Source organism: Rhinoraja longicauda, chromosome 7 (genome assembly GCF_053455715.1).
Source record: "Rhinoraja longicauda isolate Sanriku21f chromosome 7, sRhiLon1.1, whole genome shotgun sequence".
Taxonomy (NCBI): domain Eukaryota; kingdom Metazoa; phylum Chordata; class Chondrichthyes; order Rajiformes; family Arhynchobatidae; genus Rhinoraja; species Rhinoraja longicauda.
This window is the reverse complement of record NC_135959.1, coordinates 40,180,965-40,207,898: the sequence shown is the minus strand read 5'-3', so window position 1 is coordinate 40,207,898 and position 26,934 is coordinate 40,180,965. Positions and strand designations below refer to the sequence as shown.

Genomic DNA, 26,934 nt, shown 5'->3' with positions numbered 1-26,934 from the left:
CGCTGCGCTACCGTGCAAAATTTACAGATAACACCAAAGTAGATAGTATAGTAGATTATGAAGATGGTTATCAAACATTTTAGTATGATCTTGATCAGCTGAGCAAGTGGGCTGAGGAATGGTTAATGGAGTTTAATGCAGAAAATGTTGCATTTTGGGAAGTCAAATCAGGGCAGGACCTCCACAGTGGGCCCTGAGGAGTGTTGTCGAGCAGAGGGATCTAGGAGTACAGGTACATAGTTCCCGGAACGCAGGAGGATGAGAGGTGATCTTATAGAGGCGTATAAAACCATGAGGGGATAGATAGGCCGAATGCATAGTCTTTTACCCAGAGTTGGTGAATCAAGAACCAGAGGACATTGGTTTAAGGTGAGAGGGGAAAGATTTACTAGGAACCTGATGGGCAACATTTTCACACAGAGGGTGGTGGGTACATGGAATGAGCTGCCAGAGGAGCCAGGGCGGCATGGTAGTGCAGCAGTAGAGTTGCTACCTTGCAGCGCCGGAGACCCGGCTGTCTGTACGGAGTTTGTACGTTCTCCCCGTGACCTGCGCAGGTTTTCTCGGAGATCTTCGGTTTCCTCCCACACTCCAAAGACGTACAGGTATGTAGGTAAATTGGCTTGGTAAATGTGAAAATTGTCCCTAGTGTGTGTCGGAGAGTGTTAATATGCTGGGATCGCTGGTTGCCGCGGACCCGGTGGGCCAAAGGGCCTGTTTCCGCGCTGTATCCCTAAACTAAACTAAACTAAACTAAAAGGAAGTAGTTCAGGCAGGTGCTATAAAAACTTTTAAATGACATTTGGGCAGGTTCGCGGATAGGAAAGGTTTAGAGGGATATAGGCAAAACATGGGTAAATGGGACTAGCATAATACATTTATTTATTTATTTATATAGCGCTATGGACTAGATAGGCAAGGGCCTGTTTCCGTGCTATATGACTCTATGACTGAGGAATTAAATCAGCAGTGAAACGCATGCATGATTCGACTATCGGAGTATTACACTACATCAGTTCATACTCGCTGCAACACACTTTTTCAATATCATTAATTTACCATTTTCGGATTGCCAATTACAAAATATATGTTATGTTCAGTCCTTCATCTGTATAATTTTGCGGAAGGCTTGTTTTTATATTTAAATTGTTACAAATTTCTCTGATAATCATTTTAATGTTTAATATGTCATTAAAACTGCTTTAAAGGTAGACACAATATCCTACCGAACTTTCACATAAATATCTCCACAGTTATAACAATGCACGGGAAGGTAGAATTGTTATTAATAGGTACTGCAAAGAGTAACTTCCCAACTGGGTGTTTAGTTATTTAAAACACGATTTACATTATTTCAACAGTTCAAGATAAAAATATATGGTTCTTTTTTGCTACTGTAAACTCCACAACATATTTTTCAACTTAACTGGATATCGATCATTAAGGTCTTTTCAGGCAGCAACATGCAGAGTATGTAAACTTAAAACATTCATATCGACTGTAAATGACAGCTGGTATGTGACTTCATTAACGCTAGACATTTTCTCCTACTTCTGAAATTTGCCTGTGGTTCTACAACATTTTTTAATATCCTTAACCTTTTTTTAAGACTAAATTTCAAAGCCATTTGAAATGTAGAAACATTTAATAAGGATTATATTAATAATGCTACAAGGAAAATGTATATTTATCAAGGATCCAAGAGTGTCACATTTTTAATATACTGCACTATTTCAAGGAGAAAGGGTGATGGACAGTGAATTATGAATTACATGTGTGAAACCTATTGGTATTTCAGAATAACTATGAGTAATAAATTGGCTTTAAATGTAAAGGTGCAACTGGTTTCGCATGGCTTTCTTTGCTTTAGTCATTCCTATTGCTATTTTCATCAGTAGGGGATAGAAGGCTCGAAGGGCCGATTGGCCTCCTCCTGCACCTATTGTCTATTGTCTAAAAGTAGAGTATTTTGATGACGTCAACTAATTGCTTGGAGGCTAGTAAACTTGTCAAATTTACAAACAACTAGTTTCTGTGCCTTTTTTTCCTGCATTGCTTATATGCCCTCTTTCTGGAGATTGCACAGAGCTTCTCCACAGTTGTTCCTGGATGACTGATTTGCTCTTTTAAGATTAGTCGGTGATCATTGGTTGGCGTGGACTCAGTGGGCCGAAGGGCCTGTTTTCATGCAGTATCTCTAAACTAAACTGAACTAATTATACACAATTGCATAATAGAACCAAAATTAATCCAATCTTCAACTAATGCCCTCACCACATATATAATTGGATGTTGACGAGACACAATATTCTGGCTCAATATTCTGCTCACTGATGCAGGAACAAATGAAACATAGTTCAGTGCTACAGTTATTCCAGTGGCCCGATTGTGTAAATAAGGGTGGGGGACCAGGAGATTAAACTGAGATGAAACCAAGAGACTTTAGTCTAAAGATTAAACTGGTTTTCACAGCCTGGAAAGCATCCTGGGAGTCAGATTGTCATTCTATTGATTCCAGTGAATGGAAAAGCAGATGAGTTTAATAAAGGACATTTGATATGACTGTCAGATTACCACCAGGTGTTGGAGATAAGCATCTCCCGCGTGTTCTGAAAAATTCCCAGTTAGTGTCTTGCTACATTAAAAAAAAAGTTGTTTTGTCTTTGTGCAGAATCACTTCCAGGTTATGCAGACAGTCAAATAAACAAATAAGCAGACAGTCAAATAAACAAATCACCTCCTCTAACCTCATCTACTGCACTCAGTGCTCCCGATGTGGTCTCTTTTACAGCAATGAGACTAAGCATAGACTCGGCAACTGCTTTGTCGAACATTTACACTCAGTTCGTTAAGTCCTGCTGGATCTCCCAGTTGCTAACCATTTTAACTCTCATTCCCATTCCCATTCCTACACTGATCTTACTGTCCTGGGCCTCTTCCATTGCCAGTGAGGCCACACATACACTGGAAGAACAGCACCTCATATTCCGTTTGGATAACATACAACGCAATGGTGTGAATATTGATTTCTCCAATTTCTTCAAACATCTGCCCCACAACCCTGCCCCCTCCCTCTTCTCTCCCTCTCTTCCCGGCCCCACCTGGATGTGCACTAATTTCTCCCTTTCTCCTCCCCTTCCACCAAAATTCCTTCCTCTGGCTTCACATTTCAGGCCTCCTTTATCTCCTTATCTCACTACCTTTTGGCTTTTCATCTCTGATCTTTGCCCAACCATCTGCCAATCAAAACTTCCTTTTTCTGTATCCACCACAATGATCAGTCTGAAGAAGGGTCCCAACCTGAAACATCGACTATCCATGTTCTCCAGAGATGCTGCCTGACCCGCTGAGTCACTCCACACTTTGTGCTTTTCTGCCTATTGCTTGCCCACCCCACCTCTCTCTCCCCTACTACAATCAATCTGAAGAAGAGTCCTGCCCCGATATGTCACCAACCCATGTTCCCCAGAGATGGTGGATATAGAAGTCATGTTGTAGTTTTGTAAGACGTTAGTGAGGCCACATTTAGAGTATTACGTTCAGTTCTGGTTCAAAAGGGTCCAGAGAAGATTTACAAGGATGTTGCCAGGGCTCAAGTGCCTGAGCTACAGGCAGCAGTTGAGCAGGCTAGGACACTATTCCTTGGAGTGCAGGAGGATGTTGGGGTGATCTTATAGAGGATATATAAAAGTATATATATAAAATTATAAAATATATGTATAATTATATATATAATTAATCATTATAACAGGCAAATAAATAAACAATAATAGTACAAAATAAATACCCCAAGGCCTTACAGTTCAGAGCCTATTTGGAGGTTGTAATGTTTAATAGGCTGATGGTTGCAGGAAAGAAGCTGCTCCTTTACCTGGACATTATAGTTTTCAGGCCAATGATCTACCTTTAATAATATTACTAATGCAACTGAGACGGTTTTATAATTACCAATGCAACTGAAACACTTAATAACTTAATGAAATTAGTTCAGCCATTTGTAAGACACTGCTTTGTGTGATTTCTCCACAGGATTACGGGGCGCTCCGGGATACTCTCTGGAACAGGCCCATCATTTGCCAATTGAAATGGATCCATTGATTGGTAAATCCATTGTAGCTAATTTAAGAATGAGATGTCTTCTTTACTGTATTATGCCAAGGGCAATAATTGAAAAAAAAGACCCGCAACATTTAATAATGAAATAGAACATAGAATAATAAAGCACAGGGACAGGCTCTTTGCCCCACAATGTCTGCGTTGAACATGTTGCCAACTCTTATCTATCTGCACGTAATCCATATCCCTCCATTCCCTGTATATCCATTTGCCTACCCCAAATTGTCTTAAATGCCAAAATCCTATCTGCCTCCACCACCATGCCTGGCAGCATGTTCAAGGCACTCACCACCCTCTGTGTTTAAAACTTGCCCTGCACAATTCCTTAAAACTTTGTCCCTCTCACCTTAAGATATGCTCTCTAGTCATTGATATTTCTCCGCTGGGATAAAGGTTCTGACTGTCTACCATATCTATTCCTCCCATAATTTTATATACTTCTATCAGATCTCCCCTCAACCTCTAATGTTCCTGAGAAAACAATCCAAGTTTGTCGAACCTCACCTTGTAGCTAATACCTTCTAATCCAGGCAGCATCTGGATAAACCTCTTCAGCACCCTCTCCAGAGCTTCCTGGGAAAAATGTTCTGACCATCTACCCTATCTAAAAGCAAATAAAGTTGATTTTTTTTTTTGTGCTAAAATCAGCATAAGTATTTTCGCAGTACAGGCAGTCATGTCATCTGCCTGTACATGATCCATATCCCTCCATTCCCAGCACATCCACGTGCCTCTTAAACATCACATTCATATCTGCACGCCCTCAATAGCAAGAATATCCTTCCTCATAAATCTTTTCCCTCTCACCTTAAGCCTACACCCTCTAGTTTTAGAATCCTCCACTCTGGGAAAAAGACTGTAGGCATTCACTTTATCCATGCCCCTCATGATCTTGTACTCTTACTCAATAGAGGTAAACAAAATTATTACTGGCCGAGATATAACAAATAGTAAAAAAGTGTCGCCATTGGAGCGATTTCCAAAACTATACAGATTGAGGGGTGAGAGTTTGCGAGACGATCACAATGTAGAGGCTATAGTGTGTAATAATGCTGAGAACGATATCTTTAACTCTGTATCTTATCCTTTGCTCTATCTGTTGTGCTTGAGTTTCACTTGATTATATATTGTATGGTATTATCTGATCTGTTTGGTTAGCATGCAAAACAAAGCTTTTCACTGTACCTCGGTGCACGTTGCAGTGATGAACATAAATCTAAAGGATCTAAGGAGGAATTTTCTGCACCCAGAGGATGGCTGGAATCTGGAATTCACGGTCTAAGTGTTTTCACAACATTGAGCAAGTTTCTAGATGTGGAGTCGGTAGGGGATATAAAACTACAGATGAAGTTCTGCTAAGTAGGACTAATGTAAATAGGTACCAGTGGTAGGCATGTATGTGATGGTCCGAAGATGGTTCAGACATCAGTCTGAAGAAGGGTCTTGACCCGAAACGTCACCCATTCCTTCTCTCCTGAGATGCTGCCTGACCTGCTGAGTTACTCCAGCATTTTGTGAACAAATACCTTCGATTTGTACCAGCATCTGCAGTTATTTTCTTACACTATGTGATGGTCCGAATAGCCTCCTTCAGTGCTGTGACATTCTGGCACGATAATTTGTATAGATTTTAAACAGCATAAATCTCATAACAGTAATAGCCACAGAAGTGTGATCAATGTAGGACAGGACTGTTGAGTGATTTAAAAAAATTGCAAGTTAAGCACACTGTTACACATCACTGATATTCTTGACTATTCAGTGGAAAATACTTGTTATTATAATCTTTGATTATGTAATTTAAACTTCTCATGCTCATCAAATCCATCTCTGTACTTGTTCATCCTTATCTATGCACACCATCACCAGCCAAACCAGCCTCAGGTCTTGCATTCCTACCATTCTGAGCGCAGAGACATTCCTGTTTCCTTTGCCCCATGTATGGTGATTTTCTGGACCATAAACAAACTGCTTGATGTGCTCAGAGCTAAGTTGACAGACTAAGCATGGTTTTGGATGAGATGCTACAGGGGAATTGGAGTGAATTTGCTGGGCACTCAGGTCTGGTTTGAAAATCCTCCGACTCTCTGCTTCCTCTCAACATTGATGACAATGTGCCAGTACCAAATGTGATGCAGGTCCCAGAAAGTTGGAGTCATACAGCCCTGGACAGGTCCTTCAACTCAACTTGTCCATGCTGACCAAGATGTCCTATCTCAGATTGTCCCCTTTGCCCGTGTTTGGCTCATATGCCTTTAAACTGTTCCTATCCATTTACCTGTCCATAATGCCAAGACCATCACTTATCTGCCAGCACTTAAATCCATATCCCTCCATTCCAAACATATCTACCTGTCTATCCAAAAGTCTCTTAAACGCCACTATCGTATCTGTCTTCGCCACCACCCCTGGCAGCATATTCCAGCACCCCACCACTCTCTGGGTAAAAAATCTGACCTTGCACTAAATTTTGCCCCTCTCACCTTAAAGGTATGCCATCTAGTATTTGATGTTTCCATCCTGGGAAAAGGATTCTGAATGTCCACCCTATCTATGCCTCTCACAATTTTATGTATTTCTATGAGGTCTCCCCTCAAACTCGGGCGTTCCAGAGAAAATAATCCAAGATTGCCCAACCTTTCCTTGTAGCTAATGCCTTCTAATCTAGGTAGCATTTTGGTTCAGTCTGAAGAAGGGTAACATCTTATTTTCTCCAGAGATGCTGCCTGATCTGCTGAGTTACTGCAGCACTTTATGTCTAGCTTCAGCATTTTGGTAAACCTCCTCTGCACCCTTTCCAAAACTTCCACATCCTTACTTTAATGTGGTGACCAGAACTGCACGCAGTACTCCAAATGCAGCCTAACCAAAGTCCTATAAAGCTGCATCATGACTAACACTCAGTGTCCCGACCAATGAAAGCAAGTATACCATAAGCCTTCTTTACCATTTTATCTACTGTACTTGTGTTGCCACATTCAGGGAGCTTGGAACGTGGATCCCAAGATCCCTGTATACATCAATGCTGTTCAGAGGGTGTCGCCATTAATTGTATATTTCCCCCCCTACATTTGACCTCCCAAAGTGCAACACCTCACACTTGCTCGGATTAAACTGCATCTGCCATTTCTCCACCTATTTTTTGTAGCTGATTGATATCCTGCTGTGTACTTTGGCAACCTTCCTCACAGCCACAACCCCAGCAATCTCTGTCATCTGCAAACTGCATTTGCATGGTAGGCTAATAGAGAAGATTAAAGTGCATGTGATTAATAGTGACCTGGTCATATGGATTCAGAACTGCCTTACCGATAGAAGACAGAGGGTCGTGGTGGAAGGACAATACTCAGGCTGGAAGTCTGTGAGTGCAGGAGGATGAAGGGTGCTCTTATAGAGGTGCACACGATCATGAAAGCAATAGATGGGGTGAATGTAGTCTTTTACCCAGAGTAGGGGAATCGAGAAGCAGAGGACATACAGGTAGGTTTCATGTGAGAGGGGGAAGATTTAATAGGAATCTGAGGGGCAACTTTTTACATAAAGGGTGGTGGGTATATGGAACAAGCTGCCAGAGGAGAATGTTGAGGCAGCTACTATCACAATGTTAAAAAAACTTATGGGCAGGTACATGGATAGGATAGGTTCGGAGGGATATGGGCCAAACGGAGACAAGTGGAATAGTGCATATGGGACATGTTGATTGGCGTGGGCAAGTTGGGCTGAAGGGCCTGATTTTCCACGCTCTGTAATTCTGGCCAGTAGAGTTCTGCAGGGATCTGTGCTGGTACCTCTGTTGTCTGTGAAACATATAAACGATTTGGAAGTAAACATAGACGGGTTGGTTAGTAAGTTTGCAGATGATGCCAGGATTGCAGGGGTCGCGGACTGTCAGTGTTTCTCGATGACTTAGCTGATTGTTAACTAAAACCCAGATCATGCAGCTGTACTAGTGGAGGTGATTATGACAGCTGTCTGCCCCTGCCCCTGCATGAGCTCCTGGTTGTCAGCTCTCTGTGCATGCAGTGTGGGTGTCTGCTGCTGGATGCCAGCATTGGTTCCCCAGTGGCAACTTGCTGCTCTTCCAGAACACCAGTGTGCACACAGTATGACAGCAAGCTGAGCCGCAACGGTGCTCCCTCACATCACACTCAGGCACCAAGATTGTGGGTGACTGCTGTCTTTAGATTTTAGCGATACAGCACTGAAAGAGGCCCTTCGGCTTCTCTGCATTCTTTCTGGTGGAGTAACATAAATATTAGATGATTATGAAAAATTATAAAACTTTAGACTTTCGAGATAGAGAGGAAATAGGCCCTTTGGCCCACTGAGTCCGCAGCAACCAGTGATCACCCCGTACACACACACTATCCTACATACGAGGGACAATTTACAATGTACTGAAGCCAATTAACATACAAACCTGTACATCTTTGGAGTGTGGGAGGAAACTGGAGCACCCAGAGAAAACCCACACGGTCACAGGGAGAACATACAAACTCCGGACAGACAGCACCCGTAGTAAGGATCAAACCGTGGTCTCTGGCACTGTAAGGCAGAACTCCACCGCTGCGCCACTGTACCACCCCTTTAGTTTAGAGATATGACATGGAAACAGACCCTTTGGCCCACTGAGTCCACGCCAACCATCAATCACCCGTTCACACTAGTTCTATGTTATCCCATTTTTACATCCACTCCCTACATACTAGGGGGAATTTACAAAGGCCAAGTATCCTACAAACCCGCATGTCTTTGGGATGTGGGAGGAAACCAGAGCACCCGGAGGAAACCCACACAGTCACAAGGAGAGCGTGCAAACTTTACACAGACAGCACCTGAGGTCATGATCGAACCGGGTCTCCGGTGCTGTGAGACAGTGGCTCTATTAGCCTGATGTCAGGTGCAAGGGCACTGCGTTCACCCCTGTCTGCCTCCTCCACCTCTATTATGGCTCCTGCAGAGGCCGTGGATTTATCCTGGGCGGGTGCTCCAAATCTGGAACGGAGAGAACAAAGATAAAGACGAACGTTTCCCTACAGATTTGACAGTTATCATAAAATGATGAGAGGCATGGATAGGATAGATGGTCAGAACCTTTTTCCCAGGGTGGAAATGTCAAAGACTGGAGGGTGCAGCTTTGAGGTGAAAGGGACAAAGTAACCATAAGGAATGTTGCTCCTGTGCAGAGTATGATCTGAATTGATTGGATAGTGCGCAAACAAAACCCTCTTTTTCAACATCATAAGATTCTTTTATTCTGATTATAGCAGATAGGAAAATGAAAGTTAAATCGAAAAACTCATTAACTAGGATCCTATATCTTTGATTATACCCAGCCTAGTCGGTGCGTTTTCTAACATTTCCTGTTATTCAGCTGTGTTGACATCACAGTGGCAAGCTTAGAGCTGCTGCCTCACCTCACCGGAGACCCAGGTTCAAACTTCTGTGTGAAGTTTGCACGTTCTCCCTGTGACCGCGTGGGTTTCCTCCGGGTGCTCCAGTTTCCTCCCACACCCCAAACACGTGTGGGTTTGTAGGCTAATTGGCCCTCTGCAAATTGCCCCTGTTGTGTAGGGAGTGGATGAGAAAGTGGGATAACATAAAACTAGTGTGAACAGGTGATCGATGGTCGGCGTATACTCGGTGGCCCAAAGGGCCTGTTACCATGCTGTATCTTTCAATTAAAAAAAGACATATGGGAACTGGGTTCTAACTTTGTATTTGTCCCTCCCAAGGCTCTTCTCAAGAGAAGACATATTAACATTGACTTCCAGAATGATTGTTCTGCAGGGAGGTTACTAAATCAAACTGTCTTGTAGATACGGGATACTATTCTATCTTTATTTTTCATCAGAAAAGCACTCAGTAGTATGGCCTTGTGTGTCAAATTGTTTTCTCTTCTTTGAGTGTCTCAGTTTGCAGGTTATAAAATCTCTTTGAAGAGCATCAGGAAAACCTCAGTGGGATACAAAACAGAGGTCATCTGATAGAGAGCATTTCATTTACTGGGAGGAGCAAATATCTTTTAGGTTTAGGTTTGTTATTGTCACGTGAACCGAGGTACAGTGAAAAGCTTTGTTTTGCATGCTATCCATACAGATCAGATAATTCTATAAACAAATACAATCAAGACAAACTCAAGTACAATAGGTAGAGCAATGGGGAAGAGTGCAGAATGTAGTTCTCAGCATTGCAGCGCACCAGTTCTATAGAACTGCAATGGGGCAGAGGTGAATTGGACAGTACCCTAGCTTATGGAAGGGCTGTTCAGAAGGCTGAAAGGCCTGTTTTTGTGTTGTATTCTATTGATATTTGTATGTTTCATTTTAAAAATCCATATATATGTAATGGGATTTTAATTACAGATTATTGGTTTTTAATTAATTGAATCTATCATATTTTTATTTTATAAAATATATTTAATATAATTTTATTTTAATGTTCATATTTTTTATTTTATTATTTTATAATAACATATATTTAATACATTTGGTATATTATTGTATATATTTGTTTTTAATATATAAAATGATTAAAAATCAATTTTTTGCCATCCTTTAAATTCCTATTTATAACTCCATGGTTCAGGTTAAGGAGTTAGTAAGAGAGGTGTAAATCATAGGCCTGCCATGAAACATCTGATCTGAGAGCATTGTTTCTTTGAGCCTGTCAGGAATTTGTAGATGTTTTCCTTTGTCTCCTTGCAGCCAATAACGCCAGTGTGAACAAGAGGCAGATAACGGACCTTGTGGATCAGAGCATCCAGATTAATGCTCACTGCTTTGTTGTGACAGCAGATAATCGCTACATCCTTGTCTGTGGATTCTGGGACAAAAGTTTTCGTGTGTACTCAACTGAAACAGGTACATGCCAAGTCACCACTGAAATCCTCTGCTAAACTTACATTTTGAAACTTAGAGCAAGCGGAAATATTAAAAACAATGTGGTGCTTGAAATGCAGCATTTGAGCCATGTATCTATTCATTGTGTACATTTAATTACCTCTTCATTTTTATCCCTTACATTGTGCATCTTTCACTCAAGATACATTACTATTAGCTACATTTTTTAAAAGTCTGGTAGTTTTTTGACAAAATACCACAGTATTTTTCTGCTGAAAAGGTATTCTAGTCCAAATTGACACGTGGTGCTCTCTTATTTGGCCTCAAAAATGCATCAAAGATCACTATAAAATCCCTACACCACTTTGTGGAGACAGCCTGTAACAAACCTTTTCAAGGATTATTAGGAACAGGTAATAAATAGAGACAGGTACGAGACAGTTACCTGTCAAGTGATGGTTACGTGTCAAGATTGAATATAAAACATGTCTGACATTATTGCTCATTGCCAGGCCTGTCATTCGAATCTGAAATTTAGAAGGGGTCCAAAGAAAGATCCCAACCCAAAACGTCACTATCCACTATCCATGTCCTCCAGAGATGCTGCCTGACCCGCTGAGTTACTCCTGCACTTTGTGATCTGTACAAGATTCCAACATCTGTAGTTCCTTGTGTCTACTCTCACTCTCTAAAATTTAGACATTGATACTACCAATTTAACTATCAATATGATACTCTCAATTTAACTATATTTAAAGCTAGGTTTAATCTATATAGTTTTAAAGCACCACAAAAGGCAGGATGTTTTAAAAACATCACAAAAGTGAATAAATCAAAAGACCTGAAGGGAAAACAAATTAATTATTTGCGGTATTGAGAATCATCGAAAAAAATAATGGAGACGCAAAGAACTGCAGATGCTGAAATCTTGAGCTAAACACAAAGTGTTGGAGAACCTCAGGGGGCCAGGCAGCATCTGTGGAGGGAATGGATAGGTGACATTTTGGGTCGGGACCATTCGTCAGACTCAGACTTCAGAGTTCAAAAGAAGGGCCCTGACCCAAAATATCATCCATCTATTCCCTCCACAGTTGCTCCCTGCTGAGTTACTTTGTGTTTTGTTGAAATTTAATAGCCCAGTCCCTACCTGATCAAACTCACCATCCTGGAATGTGATTTGCTCATGGAACATGGAACAGTACCGCACAGGAATAATGTCTGTGCTGAACATGATACCAAGTTAAACTGATCTTATCTGCCTGTACACGATCCACATCCCTCCACAAACATGTGCTTATCCAAAAGCCCCTTAAACGCCACTATCGTATCTGTCCAGCACTCCTGGTTTCACTGAACAGTAGGTATCAATCTTTCTCCAGGGGAATATCAAAACATTGCAATATACATTAAAAATTGTTTAGTACAAAATCTGTGATGAATTAACAAATTATATGTGTTCGTTTGCAACAGTTTCAATAAAACTTGGTTTGATTTATTTTTAGGAAAATTAACACAGATTGTGTTTGGACACTGGGATGTGGTCACGTGTTTGGCCAGATCAGAATCATACATTGGTGGTGATTGTTATATTGTATCGGGCTCCCGTGACGCCACGCTCCTGCTCTGGTATTGGAGTGGCCGACATCACATCATTGGAGACAATCCCAACAATAGTAAGTAGCCTTTGGTAGTAGTGGTATCACCTGGTGGCTTTGTTTAGTTTAGTTTAGAGATATACCGCGGAAACAGGCCCTTTGGCTCATGGAGTCCGCGCTAACCGACGATCACCCCATACACTAGCACTATCCTACGCACTAGGCACAATTTACAATTCGTTTTACCGAAGCCAATTAACCTACAAACCTGTACGTCTTTGGAGTGTGGGAGGAACTCGGGGAAGACCAATGAGGTCACAGGGAGAACGTGCAAACTCCAAACAGACAGCATCCATTGTCAGGATGAAACCTAAGTCTCTGGTGCTGTAAGGCAGCAACTCTACCATTGAGCCTCTGTGCCTTGCTTTGTGGAGTCCAGCAGAATGACCAGTGTTTAGGCCAAACCTCACAGAAGCAAAATTTGGGGCAGCACAGTGGTGCAGCAGTAGAGTTACTGCTTTATAGTGCCGGAGACCCAGGTTTGATCCTGACTAAGGGTGCTGCCTGTACATTCTCCCTGTGACTGCATGGGTTTTCTCCAGGTGCTCCCATTTCCTCCCACACTCCAAAGACGTGCAGGTTTGTAGATTAATTGGCTTTGTTAAAATTGTAAATAATCTCTAATGTGTAGGATAGTGCTAATGTACGGGGTGATCGCTAGTCGGTGCGGACTCAGTGTGCTGAAGGGCCTGTTTCCACACTGTATCTCTCTCTAAACTCTACTCTAAAAAACTAAACCTTATAGATTTAAGGTGAGAGGGCAAAGATTTAATAGGAAACTGAGCGGCAACATTTTCACTTAGAGGGTGGTAGGTATATTAAACTAAGTGCCAGAGGAGGTAGTTGAGGCAGGAGCTATAGCAATGTTTAAAAGACACTTGGACAGGAACATGGATAGGAAAGCTTTAGAGCAGGGATCGGCAAGCTACGGCCCGCGGGCCAAATCCGGCCCACCGCCTGTGTTTGTACGGTCCATGAGTTAAGAAGTATTTTTGCAGTTTTAAAAGGTTAAAAAAATCAAAAGAAGATGTTAAAACGATATGAAACGATGACAAAGCATTGCGTTTATTTTGCAGTAACACTATAGCTGTGCTAAAAGAATACAATATACATCGACATTACTAGACTAAGCACTCATCACAATGTTCCCGACTCTCAGGAAAGCTACGGTCAGAAAAATTAGAACATTTAAAACGTAATATCTCATCACAGCAGAATTTTTTCAAAAAAATAGCAAATGAAAATGAGGTTGCAACCAAAGTAAGTTTCCAAGTGGCTCATTTGTTAGCTGAGCAAGGAAAACCGTTTACCAATGGTGAGTTAATAAAATTGTGTTTGATTTCCTTGTTATGTAAGTACCTACGTAATATCTTCGATTTTGTCTCTGGCCCGCAAAGCCTAAATTATTTAATATCTGACCCTTTACAAAAAAAGGTTGCCGACCCCTGCTTTAGAGGGATATGGGCCAAAGGCAGGCAGGTGGAACGAGTGTAGATGGGGTATCTTGTTCGGCAAGGGCAAATTGGCCGAAGGCCCTGTTTCCGCACTGTAGGAAGTGTAAATTATTATTAATTAGCTGTTTCAGTCGGTAGAACTGAAGTAATGTGTTTTCAGTAGCGTTGGAGCTGTAATTAAGATTTGTACTTTTTTCAATCTGTGAAATTAGGTTTGGTGAAGATCATAATTGGGATAATGGGAGTAATACATTTTATTTAATGCATCGTATGCCCATAAAATACAACCTAAAATACAACCTAAACATAAAGGGGAAAGATTTGTTTTGTATTGCTTTACCTAGTTAACAATTTATTGAAGGTTAACTGGATTGCCTAACATTTTACAAAATATTAGTGATTTATTAGAGATATTTCATTGTACAAAATTGTCTCTCTTTATAATATTTAGAAAAAAATGTCCTCAAAAGGAGAACTGCTCACTATGATTTTTATGGTTTATTTATACATAATTAGATATTATTAATGAACAAAAAGTATTTTTTTCAAAATGTGCAACTAGATAACTGATTATTTCAAACAAAATGATAAATATATACTTTAAACAATCAAGTACCGCAGCTGGTAGAGCTGCTGGCTCGCAGTGCCAGAGACCCCGATTCAATCCAGACCTCGGGTGCTGTCTGTGTGGAGTTTACACATTCTCCCTGTGACCGAGTGGTTTCCTCTGGGTGCTCCGGTTTCGTCCCACGTCACAAAGACGTGTGGGTTTGTAAATTAATTCTGTAAATTGCCCCTAGTGTGTAGGGAGTGGGTGAGAAAGTGAGATAACATAGAACTAATATGATTGATGGTCGGGAGACACAAAATGCTGGAGCAACTCAGCGGGGCAGGCAGCATCCCTGGAGAAAGAATGGGTGACGTTTTGGGTCGAGACCCTTCTTCAGACTGATGGTCAGTGTGGACTCGCTGGGCCGAAGAGCCTGTTTCCATGCTGTATCTATAAAATTAAAACTAAAAGCTTCCAGCAACTTCCAAGCAAGGCAAAATGTTGGAAAAGTTGATAGCAGGCTTAATCATTCCATCTAAATGTTAACACAGGCAAGTAGATGAAGCTATTTGATGGGTTTTATTTATAAAACAAAATTATTCCTAATAATCTCATATTTAGAGCTACATTGAAACTTTGAGCATTCCAATGGAGTTATCACACAAGCTGATGTCTGTTGGCAGAGTTGAGCGTTGTAATGCAATACTGTAGAGCCTAACCTGTTTACTTAATTAGTGCCTGTATATTTATTCAGCAGTGTGACATTTTCAGTTTAATATCCTCACTTTTAAATCATAGCAGTTTCCCTTTGAAAATGTATCAGATCCCATGGCAATAACAGCCCGAAAGTGTTTGTGGTTTACTCAAAGGGATGTGTGTTAGCTTCACAACCTGGTAGATAACCAGTGGGACACAGTTCCCTTTTATCCCCACATTTCCCATTCCACCACCTCCCCCCCCCCCACCCCGTTCCTTTCCACCCATATCCTTCCCTCCAGCTTTACATTCCACTCCTCTCATCTTATCTGACATCATTTTGTCTCTTTTTCTCCTCTAGCCTTTATCTCTTTGTCCACCCATCTGCCAATCAACTCCCACCCCCCTCACCTGTATCCACCTATCACTCACCAGGCTTTCTCCCCCTACTCCAACAGTCTGAAGCATAGTCCCGGCCTGAGACAGTAACATATTGACACCTTATCATGGAGACATAAGGAACTGCAGGTGCTAGAATCTTAAGCAAAACACAAAGTGCTGAAGTAACTAAGCGGGTCAGACAGCATCTGTGGAGAGAATGGACAGACGATGTTTTGGGTCAGGACAATCAGTCCGAGGAAGAGACCAGATCCAAAACATCACTAGTCCTTTCCCTCCACAGATGCTGCCTGACCCGCTGAGTTCCTCCAGCATTTTATGTTACGCTCAAGATAACCAATGGGGTTGTTAATATGAAAAGAAGGTCTTATTCATACTTTTCCCTCACCAGCTTACTATCCAATGATATGAAATTGGAATTCTCCAATTTCAAGTAATAATTATATATTACAACAAAGACGTCCCACTGCAGACATTTCATTTTCTTCCCGCTCTCATCGGGCAGAAGATATAGAGATATTAAAACACGCACTACCAGACTCAGGATCAGCTTCTTCCCCACTGTTATCAGGTTTCTGAACAGTTCTTCCATAAGCTAGGGTACTGTCCCATTCACCTCTACCCAATTGCAGACATTGGACTTTGTCTCTGGAACTGATGCTTCACAATGCTGAGAACTGTTCTCCACTCTGTATCTTCCCCTTTACTCCACCTAATGTACATGAGTTTGACTTGGTTGTACTCATGTATAGTATTATCTGATCTGTTTGGATAGCAGACAAAACTCTACCTCTGTACATGTGACAAGCGTAAACCTAAACCTAACCATAAGAATCTTTGCAAAGTCTGCAAGTATTCACAGTTCAGCTTCAGCTCTAATTGAAGCTGGACTTCAAAGGTAACTTCCGAAAGATTGCCTCCTTGTGCTGTATGTGAGGGAACGGGGCAAGAAAGCAGAGCAGATAAATATGTGACTGAAAGGATGATGCAGTTGGGACAAAATTGGAACTTGGCACATAAGGAACTGAATTATCTGATCAGTTTGGATAACAGACAAAACAAAGCTTTTCTCTGTACCTCTGAAAATAATAAACCTAACAGCAATTAACACATGACAATAATAAACCTGAACCTAAACCATAAGAATCTGTGACAAAAAAACTATCATGCGCTACAATGTTGAGAACTATATTCTGCACTCTGTATCTTCCCCTTTGCTCTATCTGTTGTATTTGAGTTTGGCTTGATTATATTTATATATATTATCCGATTTGATTGGATTGCATGCAAAACAAAGTCTTTCACTGTAACACGTGATGATAATAAACCTAAACAATAATATGTGCAACTTAATTCTAGATGACAGCCTTCCTGTCCACAGTTCCACACTCCCCCTCCCATACCGTCCCACTCCACAACAACAACAAAACCCCATGCTTGCCTGCTCCTCAGAGGTGTCTAATGAGAAATGTCAGATGAAATCTCTCTAATCAATGGATCCTCTGGCTCTTGGGACAAAGTGTGAATTGAATTGATCCCTTCAAGAGAACAGCAGTCAAAGGCTGAATGTAATATATTGCAAAGAAATGCTCTGGAGGATTCTATGCCAAGTGCAACACACCTGCCTGACAATAAAAGATTCCATCAGCTCCTGCTCCAACACAACATGTCGGAGCCTTGCAGCCTCGCCATAGCGACCAGCAGCTTCAATTAGAGAGTGTAAATTATTTTTTATCACTTTTAAATTAGCTTTTTTTTCTGTGGTGAATTATTCTGCATCAGATTAATGCATTTGTCTTTTAACCTCTGACAGATCTATCACAGTTTCACCTTGATAAACTATAAATGTGTCACTTATTGTGATTATACCCCAGAATTCGAACATTGGATTCACAAAGAAGAGATAATAATTTAAGATCAAGCTGAACTGTGAACTACTTATAGATTTTGCACAGGTTAGGATTAGGATTATTATTATTCACATGTATCGAAGTATCGAAGTATAGTGAAAAGCTTTGTTTTGCATGTTATTCAAACTGATCAGATAATACTATACTATAATACATTCAAGTCAATCTCACTTACAATAGGTAGAGTAAAGGGAAAGATACTAACTTAAATAAAGCATTTGCTGGTTCTTTTTATGATTAACTACATTTTTGTTTAAAAGATTGTTGCTTTGTTTTTTTTTCTTTTCCTATTTTAAGCTTCTACTTTCTGCTCAATAGGGTTCATTGGTATTGCAATGATAAAGTTACCAGACCACAATCCAGAGATCGGCACTAATTATCCAGATTTCACATCTCAGCAGTACAATTTACCTTCAGATAATAATTTGGAATATAAGAGGAAAAAGTAATTATCAACATGTGTTTGATTTTTATCTTTCAGGTGATTACCCTGCACCGCGAGCGGTGTTGACCGGACATGACCATGAGGTGGTGTCTGTATCTGTGTGTGCCGAACTGGGCCTTGTCATCAGTGGGGCCAGAGGTGAGCAAGCATGCCTTGCAGAAATACCACCACCGTATGTTACCTGCATGATCCCTGCATCCCTTCAGTACAATTGAATTCCGTGGGACCGCTCAACTGTAAAATGAATAGCTTCACTATCCCTTCAAAAGCCATAAGGTGCTGGAACAACCCAACGGGTCAGGCAGCATCTCTGGAGAACGGGGAGAAGTGACATTTCTAGTTTAGTTTACTGTCACGTGCACCAAGATACAATGAAAAGCTTTTGTTGCTTGCTAACCAGCCAGCAGAAAGACAATACATAATTACAATCGAGCCACCAACAGTGTACAAATACAGGATAAAGGGAATAATGTGAATAACATTTACTCCAAGATAAAGTCTAGTAAAGTCCGATCAAAGATTGTCCGAGGGTCTCCAATGAGGTAGATAATAGCTCAGGACTGCTCTCTAATTGTTGGTAGGTGGTTCAGTTGCCTGATAACAGCTGGGAAGAAACTGGCCCTGAATCTGGAGGGGTGTGTTTTCACACTTCTGTGCCTCTTGCCTGTTGGGAGAGGGGAGAAAAGGGAGTGTCCAGGGTGAGACTCATACTTGATTATGTCGGTGATTGATTTTCAGACAGATTGTGGTGGGTGGGGGCTTGGAGAGAGCTGGAGGAGAGGTTGGGGGAGGACAAAGGCTGCAAGTGATGTGGATACAGGTGAGTGGCAAGGTTTGATTGGCAGATGATTGGACAAAGGTCAGAGATCAAAAGACAAATAGTGTGAGATAAGGATAGAAGAGATGCGAATTGTAAAGCCAGAGGAAAGAATAAAGGTGGAAGGACATGTGGAGAGGTGGAAGGAGAGACATGGGTACAAATCCAGGTGTGGCTCAGAGAAGAGCTAATTATTAGTCATGCTCAATTATTAGTCATGCTCAATTATTAGTCAAACTGCTAATTATTAGTCACGACATTTAAGCTTCCTACACCAACATTTTGCTTTAGGATCATTGAGTCCTACAGTGTGGAAACAGGCCCATTTGCCCATGCTGACCAAGATGCCCTTCTATACTAAACTCACCTGCCTGTATTTGGCACATATCCGTCTAAACCTTTCCTATCCATGTAGCTGTCCAAATGTCTTTTAAATGTTGTTATAATACCTCCCTCAATTACCTCCTCTGGCAATTAGATCCATATACCAACCACCCTTTGTGTGAAAAAGTTAGCTCTCAGGTTCTTATTAAATCTTGCCCCTCGTACCTTAAACCTGTGTCCTCTGGTTCTGATTCCTCTACTCTGGGTAAAAGACTGTAAATTTACCCCATGTATTCTCGTGATTTTATATACCTCTATAAGATCATCCCTCAGCCTCCTGCACTCCAAGGAATGAAATCCTAGCCTGTCCAACCTCTCCCTATAGCTCTTTCCCTCTCACCTAAAACCAACGTCCTCTGGTTCATGATTTCCCCAACCCTAGTTAAAAGACTCTATGCATTCACCCTACACACAATCTATTCTGTTCATAATTTTAGTATCTAAATTATGGGAGGCATGGGTGGGGTAGGCGGTCAGAATCATTTTCCGAGGATGAAAGATCAAATATTAAAGGGCAAAGCTCTAAGGTGAGAGGGACAAAGTTTAAAGGAGATGTGTGGAGCAAGTTTTTTACACAGAGGACTGTGGGTGCCTGGACTGCACTGCCAGGGGTGGTGGTGGAGGCAGATACGTTAATGGCATTTAAAAGACTTGGATAAGCACATGGATATGGAGAGGTTATGATCTTGGCATCATGTTTGGCACAGATATTGTGGGCTGATGGGCCGGTTCTATGGTCTATGTATTTATACACCTCTATAAAATCACCCCTCAGCTTCCTGCACTCGAAGCAATATATTCCTACAAAGAGTTGGAGATTGTCCTGAACTTGCCCTGTGTTCTTTTGCAGAAGGGCCATGCTTGGTGCACACCATTACAGGAGACCTGCTCAGAGCCTTGGAGGGCCCCGAGAACTGTATCTACCCGCGACTCATCTCTGTGTCCAGCGAAGGCCACTGTATCATCTACTATGAACGAGGAAGGTTCTGTAACTTTAGCATCAACGGCAAGTTGTTAGGGCAGATGGAGACCAATGACTCAACAAGAGTAAGTTTCACTGGAAGCAATCCCATCGTTTTACAGATCTTTTGGTTCTTCATGTGCCTCTCCTCTCATGTGTTTTAGTTTAGTTTAGAAATACAACATGGAAACATGCCCTTCGGCCCACCAAGTCCATTTGTTCATAATTCTTTAAATTGTTATTAGTTTATTTAATTTTCAGTATTCAAATATTATTTCAAGTCAGAGACAAAATGAAGCATCTTGAGTTTGCACGACATGACCGAAATCCCACCCTTCACCATCCCAGGTGACAAAGTATTTGTAACTGTATACGAAAGTGGTGTTTAAGAGGTTTTTAGATAGGATCATAGATATACAGGGAATGGAGGGATATGGATCACATGCAGGCAGAGGAGATTAGTTTAATTTGGTGTCATGTCTGCCACAGACATTGTGGGCCAAAGGGCCTGTTCCTGTGCTGTACTGTTCTGTGTTCTGTGTTCTCTGTCACAATTTCAGACCTGGTCAGCATCACAAACATGAGGTCCACTCAAGGTCAAGCTTTGTCCACACTACTGTGGTCACATATCACAATCTTCGCTCTCTTTTAAGTGCCAGACAAAGTCGCCTTACCTTCAGAAGAGTTTCAGTACTCTTTAACCATTAAATGATTAATCAAGATCATGAGAGAGATTAGGGAGAGTTAGGGAGAGATTGAGCAGGCTAGGATTTTATTCCTTGGAACGCAGGAGGAAGAGGGAAATCATTTCGAGATACAAGATTATGAGAGGAATAGATAGGCCCAATGCAAAGAGTCTTTTTTACCCAGAGTAGGGGAATCGAGAACTAGAGGACAGGTTTAAGGTGAAGGGGGAAGGATTTAATAGGGACCTAAGGGGCAACTTTTGTACACGAAGGGTGATGGGTGTATGGAACAAGCTGCCAGAGGAGGTAATTGAGGCAGGTACTATCACAACGTTTAAGAAACATTTGGACGGGTACATGGATAGAATAGGTTTATAGAGATATGAGCCAAACACAGGCAGGTGGGACTAGTTTAAATGGGACATGTTGGTTGGCGTGAGCAAGTTGGACCAAAGGGCCTATTTCCACGCTGTATGACTTTGACACAAAATGCTAGAGTAACTCAATGGGACAGGCTGAGTTACCCGAAATGTCACCCATTCCTTCTCTGGAGAGAAGGAATGGGTGACATTTCGGGTCGAGATATTTCTTCAAACTGAGAGTCAGGGGAGAGAGAGACGAGAGATATAGATGGTAAGGTGTGAAAATGACAGATCAAAGCAGACGATGCTCAAGGAAATGAAGAATGGTTCATTGTTAGCTAAGGGGAAGGTGACAACGGGGTATAATCAGGAGGAATGTGAAACTAGGTGACTCTAAATCATTTTTAGTTCCTTACTGCTTGCATTGTTTTCTCTGCAGGCCTTACTTCTCAGCAGCGATGGACAGAACCTGGTAACAGGGGGTGATAATGGTGTGGTGGAAGTGTGGCAAGCCTGTGACTTCAAACAACTCTATATTTACCCAGGATGTGATGCAGGTGTCAGAGCTATGGATCTCTCTCACGATCAAAGGTAACGACAACCATTACTTTGGCACGTCATATCAGAATTCTACCCTTTTTTGCTATTTTTCATTTATATTTCATAATTCTCAAAATAAAACCTCTTTAATGGTCATTGCAAATACTGCGAACAATATCAGGCACCCTAGAAAACTGAAGGCATAACAACAATTTATTGGTATTGGTTTATTATTGTCATGTGCACCAAGATACAGTGAAAAGCTTTTGTTTGCATGCTAACCAGTCAAATACATGAGTACATGTATGAGTCAAATACACCATACATGAGTACAATCAAGTCATACACAAGCACAAAGAGAAAAATACCAACAAAATAACCCCAAAAAAGACTTCTGTGTCCTCCAGAGATGCTGCTTGACTCGCTGAGTTACTGCAGCACTTTGTGCCTTTCTACCTATCACTTGGCCTCCCCACCTTATTCTCCCCTACTACAATCAATCTAAAGAAGGGTCCTGCCCCGAAACCAGCATCTGTAGTTCCTTGTGACTCAATCTTGCTCTTAGGTCTTCTACCTTGATCACCAGAGATTGTACATTGGCTAGGAAGAGGGCAGTCTCAAGCTCCTATGCTGCAGTTTTACCTGAAGGTCTCCCCTTATGTAATGAATATTTTCCTGTTGACTCATGTCATTACTGTGCAGCTAATAATCTCATGCAGAACTCGGTTTGTTTAAGCAACGTCCATCAACATTTCCGATGCTAGTGAACTCCACAAGACTTCTGTAAAGCAGCCAACATAATCAAAGACTTGTCCCACCCTAGTCACTCCCTGCTCCCATCCGGCAGAAGGTACAGAAGCTTGAATGCAACTAGACTCAGGAACAGCTTTTTCCCCTTTGTTATTAGGCTTCTGATCGTTCCTTCCACAAACATAGAAAATAAGTGCAGGAGTAGGCCATTCGGCCCTTCAGGCCAGCACCACCATTCAATATGATGATGGCTGATCATCCTAAATCAGTACCCTGTTCCTGCTTTCTACCCACATCCCTTGATTCCGTTAGCCCTAAGAGCTATATCTAACACACTCTTGAATACATCAAACATACAAACTAAGCTATTGTCCGATTCACCAGGACCCCATTGAGGATATTGGACTTTGTCTGTAGAACTGATGCGCTGCAATTCTGAGATCTATATTCTACACACTATATCTTGTCTTTTACTCTACCTATTGTACTTAATTTGGACATGATTATACTTATGTATGGCATTATGTGATCTGATTGGACAGCATGCGGAAACAAAGCTTTCACTGGTCCTCGATACATGTGACAGTAATAAACTTAAACCTTCAGAAGACTGACAACAGAGGGGAAGCTGTACTTGAGTCTGAATATATTATACATAGTGGTACACAAAGGTTTCATTTTGAGGATACACAAAGTGCTGGAGTAAGTGAGTCAGGCAGCATCTCTGGAGAACATGGATAGACGACGTTTTGGGCGGGACCTTTATTCAGGGTTCTGAAGAAGGGTCCCGACCCAAAATGTCATCTGTCATTCCTTCCAGAAATGCTGCCTGACCCACAGAGTTACTCCAGCACTTTGTGTTTAGTGTAGTTTAGAGACACAATGTGGAAACAGGCCCGTTGGCCCACCAAGTCCACGCCAACCAGCGATCCCGGCACACTAACACTACCCTACCCACACTAGGGGCAATTTTATCAAGCTAATCAACCTACAAAGCTGTATGTCTTTGGAATGTGGGAGGAAACCGGAGCTCCCAGAGAGAACAACGCAGTTACGGGGAGAAGTACAAACTCTGTACAGACAGCACTGTAGCCAGGATCGCACCTGGTTCTCTGGCGCTGTAAGGCAACAACTCTACCGCTGCGCCACTATGCTGCCTAGGAACTGTGCCATTCTGAAAGAGTCCCAACCCAAAATGTCATCTGTCTATTCCGTCCTGAGATGCTGCCTGACCCACTGAGTTACTTTAGTTAGGCACTGTGTCTATTTTTGTAAACTAACATCTTCAGCTCCTTGTGTCTTCATTTTGAGGATGATGCTTGTTGTGTTTCTTGCTGCAGGACATTGATAACCGGCATGGCTTCGGGCAGTATCGTAGCTTTTAACATAGACTTCAACCGATGGCACTACGAACATCAGAACAGATACTGAGCACACGTGAAGGATAGGGTGAGGAGTGGTCTGCTGTCCCAGCTGAGACCACGAGTCAGGTGCAGGTATTGGAATGTAGTGCCCTCTGTTCTGCCCACTGTTACACATTCCATTACATCCAGCAATAGCTGTGCATCCTATTCTGTTCATCTGAAAGCAATCACAATAATTTTGTTTTCTTCCTATCACTGAACACCAGCTTTATCAAGAAAAAAAACTTCTTAATTTATTAATCATTGACATAAGATGGACAATTAGCGGTATGTTGCGTAATTAATATTTCTAATTAATTCTATCGAGAAAAGTATGTCAGGGACAAGTTTCTGAGCGTATTCTGTTATTCATATCTTTCACATTAAGCGAAGGCCTTTTAAAAAGAAAAATAGCGACCTTCTTCTCCGTTTTATCTAGTATAGCATTACATTAATACCTTTGATAAAAATAAAATGCCCAAGGTGGATGTTTCTCATCCAGTTTGCAGTTGCATTGCACACAAGTTATAGAGCCAGCATCCAAGTCATAAGGTAAAACTCACCGTACTTGGTAGAATGTACTGGACATTGATTGGGCCTAACTTGGCGTATAATTTTACAGTGCAGCATCACCCATTCTGTCCTGCACATCCAATTTACAAACACAGGTTGGTTTCTAGGCACTGTTCGCACATCTTCATGAGATGAACATTGCCTCTTTAGCTTCACACTACTTTTTCTGCTTTCCCAAGTAAGTCATGAGAGTAAATGTACCATGCATTTGTTTCCAGAGGTAAAATTAGATGCTTCTGGCGTATAACTCTAATTAAATACATGCGGGGATTGAAAATCACCTCATTTTGTTTCATTTTTTTGTATAATTGGTGTCTGTTTTGTCAGAAGTCATAGATGTACATACTATGTTGGTAGGGCTGAGAGGCATGTAGCAGGAATGTCGTTTTCTGGGAACTTACACCCACACGGTTTATTTAAGAAGAAAAGTTGGATTATTTGTATTGGCACTTTGCACCAGAAACATCATTATTTATTGCTGTGATTATTGATTTGTCATCCACACTGTAATAGTAAATTTTAGCACTGATCTATTTACTTGTTGTTTGTATTTAAACAATTAAAACCATGGAGAAAGTTTGACTGCGTGACTATTAAGTTGTACATCTCATGTGAGCAACATTATGAGTTTTTAGTCTAGAATTTGGGGAGGGGAGCTATCATCTGGAAAGCAATTTCATTTCATCTGGAAATCACAGTGAAATATTTTGGATATATGAAATCCTTGAGCTATTGTAACGCTGTTTTATTGCAACAATGTAAGATATGCCAGATGTGTATCAATTGGAAATTAAAATTGAAGAAAATAAAATATGCAAACTACTGATTTATTTTGTTCATTCTTTTCTCAAGAATTATCTGTTTTTTCTGGAACGAGCTGCCAGATGAGATAGTTGAGGCAGGTACTGTTACAACGTTTAAAAGAGATTTGGACAGGTACATGGATAGGAAAAGTTTAGAGAGATATGGGCCAAAGGCGGGCAGGTGGGACTAGTGCAGACGAGGCATCTTGGTCGGCATGGCAAGTTGGGCCGAAGGGACTGTTGGAACATTTGTGAAACTTGTTAAATGAAATGTTTTCTTTTAATTTAAAAATTATTTTTAATAAATGGAATCACCTGTTCTTTATTTCCAAAGTAGAATGTAAAATCCCAGATTCAAACAGAGTTCTTGCTAATTTTGTTTCAGTTTTTTTGACTTGTAACATCTTACTGAAATCATTATTAATTTCACTAATAAACAAGGCACTTGAGTCAATATAAAATTATCAAATATTTTAAAAGTTTCTCAAGGGTCGAGAGAGTCAAGGGTGTGAGCGAGAGGCACTCTGAGCCCTGGTCACCAGTTCCATCCGTCTCCTCAGTGCGGTCTCAGGCAGAACCAGAGGCAAAGAGTTGTACAGCACGGAAATAGGCTTTGCCGACCATCCATAATGGTCTCATTTGCCCGCATTTGGCCCATATCCCTTTAAACGATTCGTATCCATGGACCTGTCAAAATGTATTTTAAGTGTTACAGTACCTGCCTCAACTACCTCCTCTGGCAGTTCATTCCATTGAAAGGTTGCTCCTCAGGTTCCTTTTAAATCATTTTCTTCTCACCTTAAACATATGTCCTCTGGTAGACACAAAATGCTGGAGTAACTCAGCGGAGCAGCCAGCATCTCTGGAGAGAAGGAATGGGTGACATTTCGGGTCGAGACCCTTCTTCGGTGGTTCTTGATTCCCTTACTCTGGGTAAAAGACTCTTTACATTCATCCTATCTATTCCACTCATGGTTTTATACAGCTTGATAAGATAACCCCTCATCCACTTGCACTCCAAGGAATAAGTGCTAGGCTGCCCAACCTCTCCCTCTTGCTCAGACTCTCAAGTCCTGGCAACATCCTCGTAATTCTTGTCTGCACCGTTTCCAGCTTAACAATATCCTTCCTCTAGCAAGAAGAACAAAACTGACCACAATACTCCAAATGCAGCCTCACCCATGTCTTGTACAACTGTAACATAACATCCAAACATCTGTACTCAATACCCAGTTTGATGAAGGCCGATAAACCAAAAGCATTCTTGATCACCCCACTCTATCTCTGCCCGAATCCAGACCATCTCGTCTCTACAACTGCAGCACACATCTCCAGTCCCCACATCTAGACCACACATCTCCAGTCTATACCTAGACCACACATCTCTAATCCTTATACTCGGACCATACATCTCCTGTCTCTAAACTTGGGCCGTACATCTCCAGTACGTACACCTGAACCATCCATCTCCAGTCTTATCCTTTCCAGAGCTCACCCTGACTGTATCCAATTCTTCATTCCCTGCAAAGTTAAACCCATAAAAAACATCTGCCTGTATATAATTCTGCATCTGGTCCCCTTGTTCGTA

At 41.4% G+C, this 26,934-nt stretch overlaps 1 protein-coding gene across 1 annotated transcript in view; it reads left to right on the top strand.

The window, feature by feature from the left end:
- Window positions 1-25,365, top strand: part of nbeaa (neurobeachin a) — a 449,617-nt gene extending 424,252 nt beyond the window's left edge. Inside the window, exons 52-58 of the mRNA XM_078403202.1 lie at window positions 4,030-4,101; window positions 10,824-10,979; window positions 12,461-12,631; window positions 18,104-18,205; window positions 20,119-20,315; window positions 21,717-21,868; window positions 23,908-25,365. Coding sequence (XP_078259328.1) covers window positions 4,030-4,101; window positions 10,824-10,979; window positions 12,461-12,631; window positions 18,104-18,205; window positions 20,119-20,315; window positions 21,717-21,868; window positions 23,908-23,998 — 941 coding nt within the window. The 3' untranslated portion in view covers window positions 23,999-25,365. The remainder of the gene's footprint in view (window positions 1-4,029; window positions 4,102-10,823; window positions 10,980-12,460; window positions 12,632-18,103; window positions 18,206-20,118; window positions 20,316-21,716; window positions 21,869-23,907) is intronic.
- The last annotated feature ends 1,569 nt before the right edge of the window (window positions 25,366-26,934 follow it).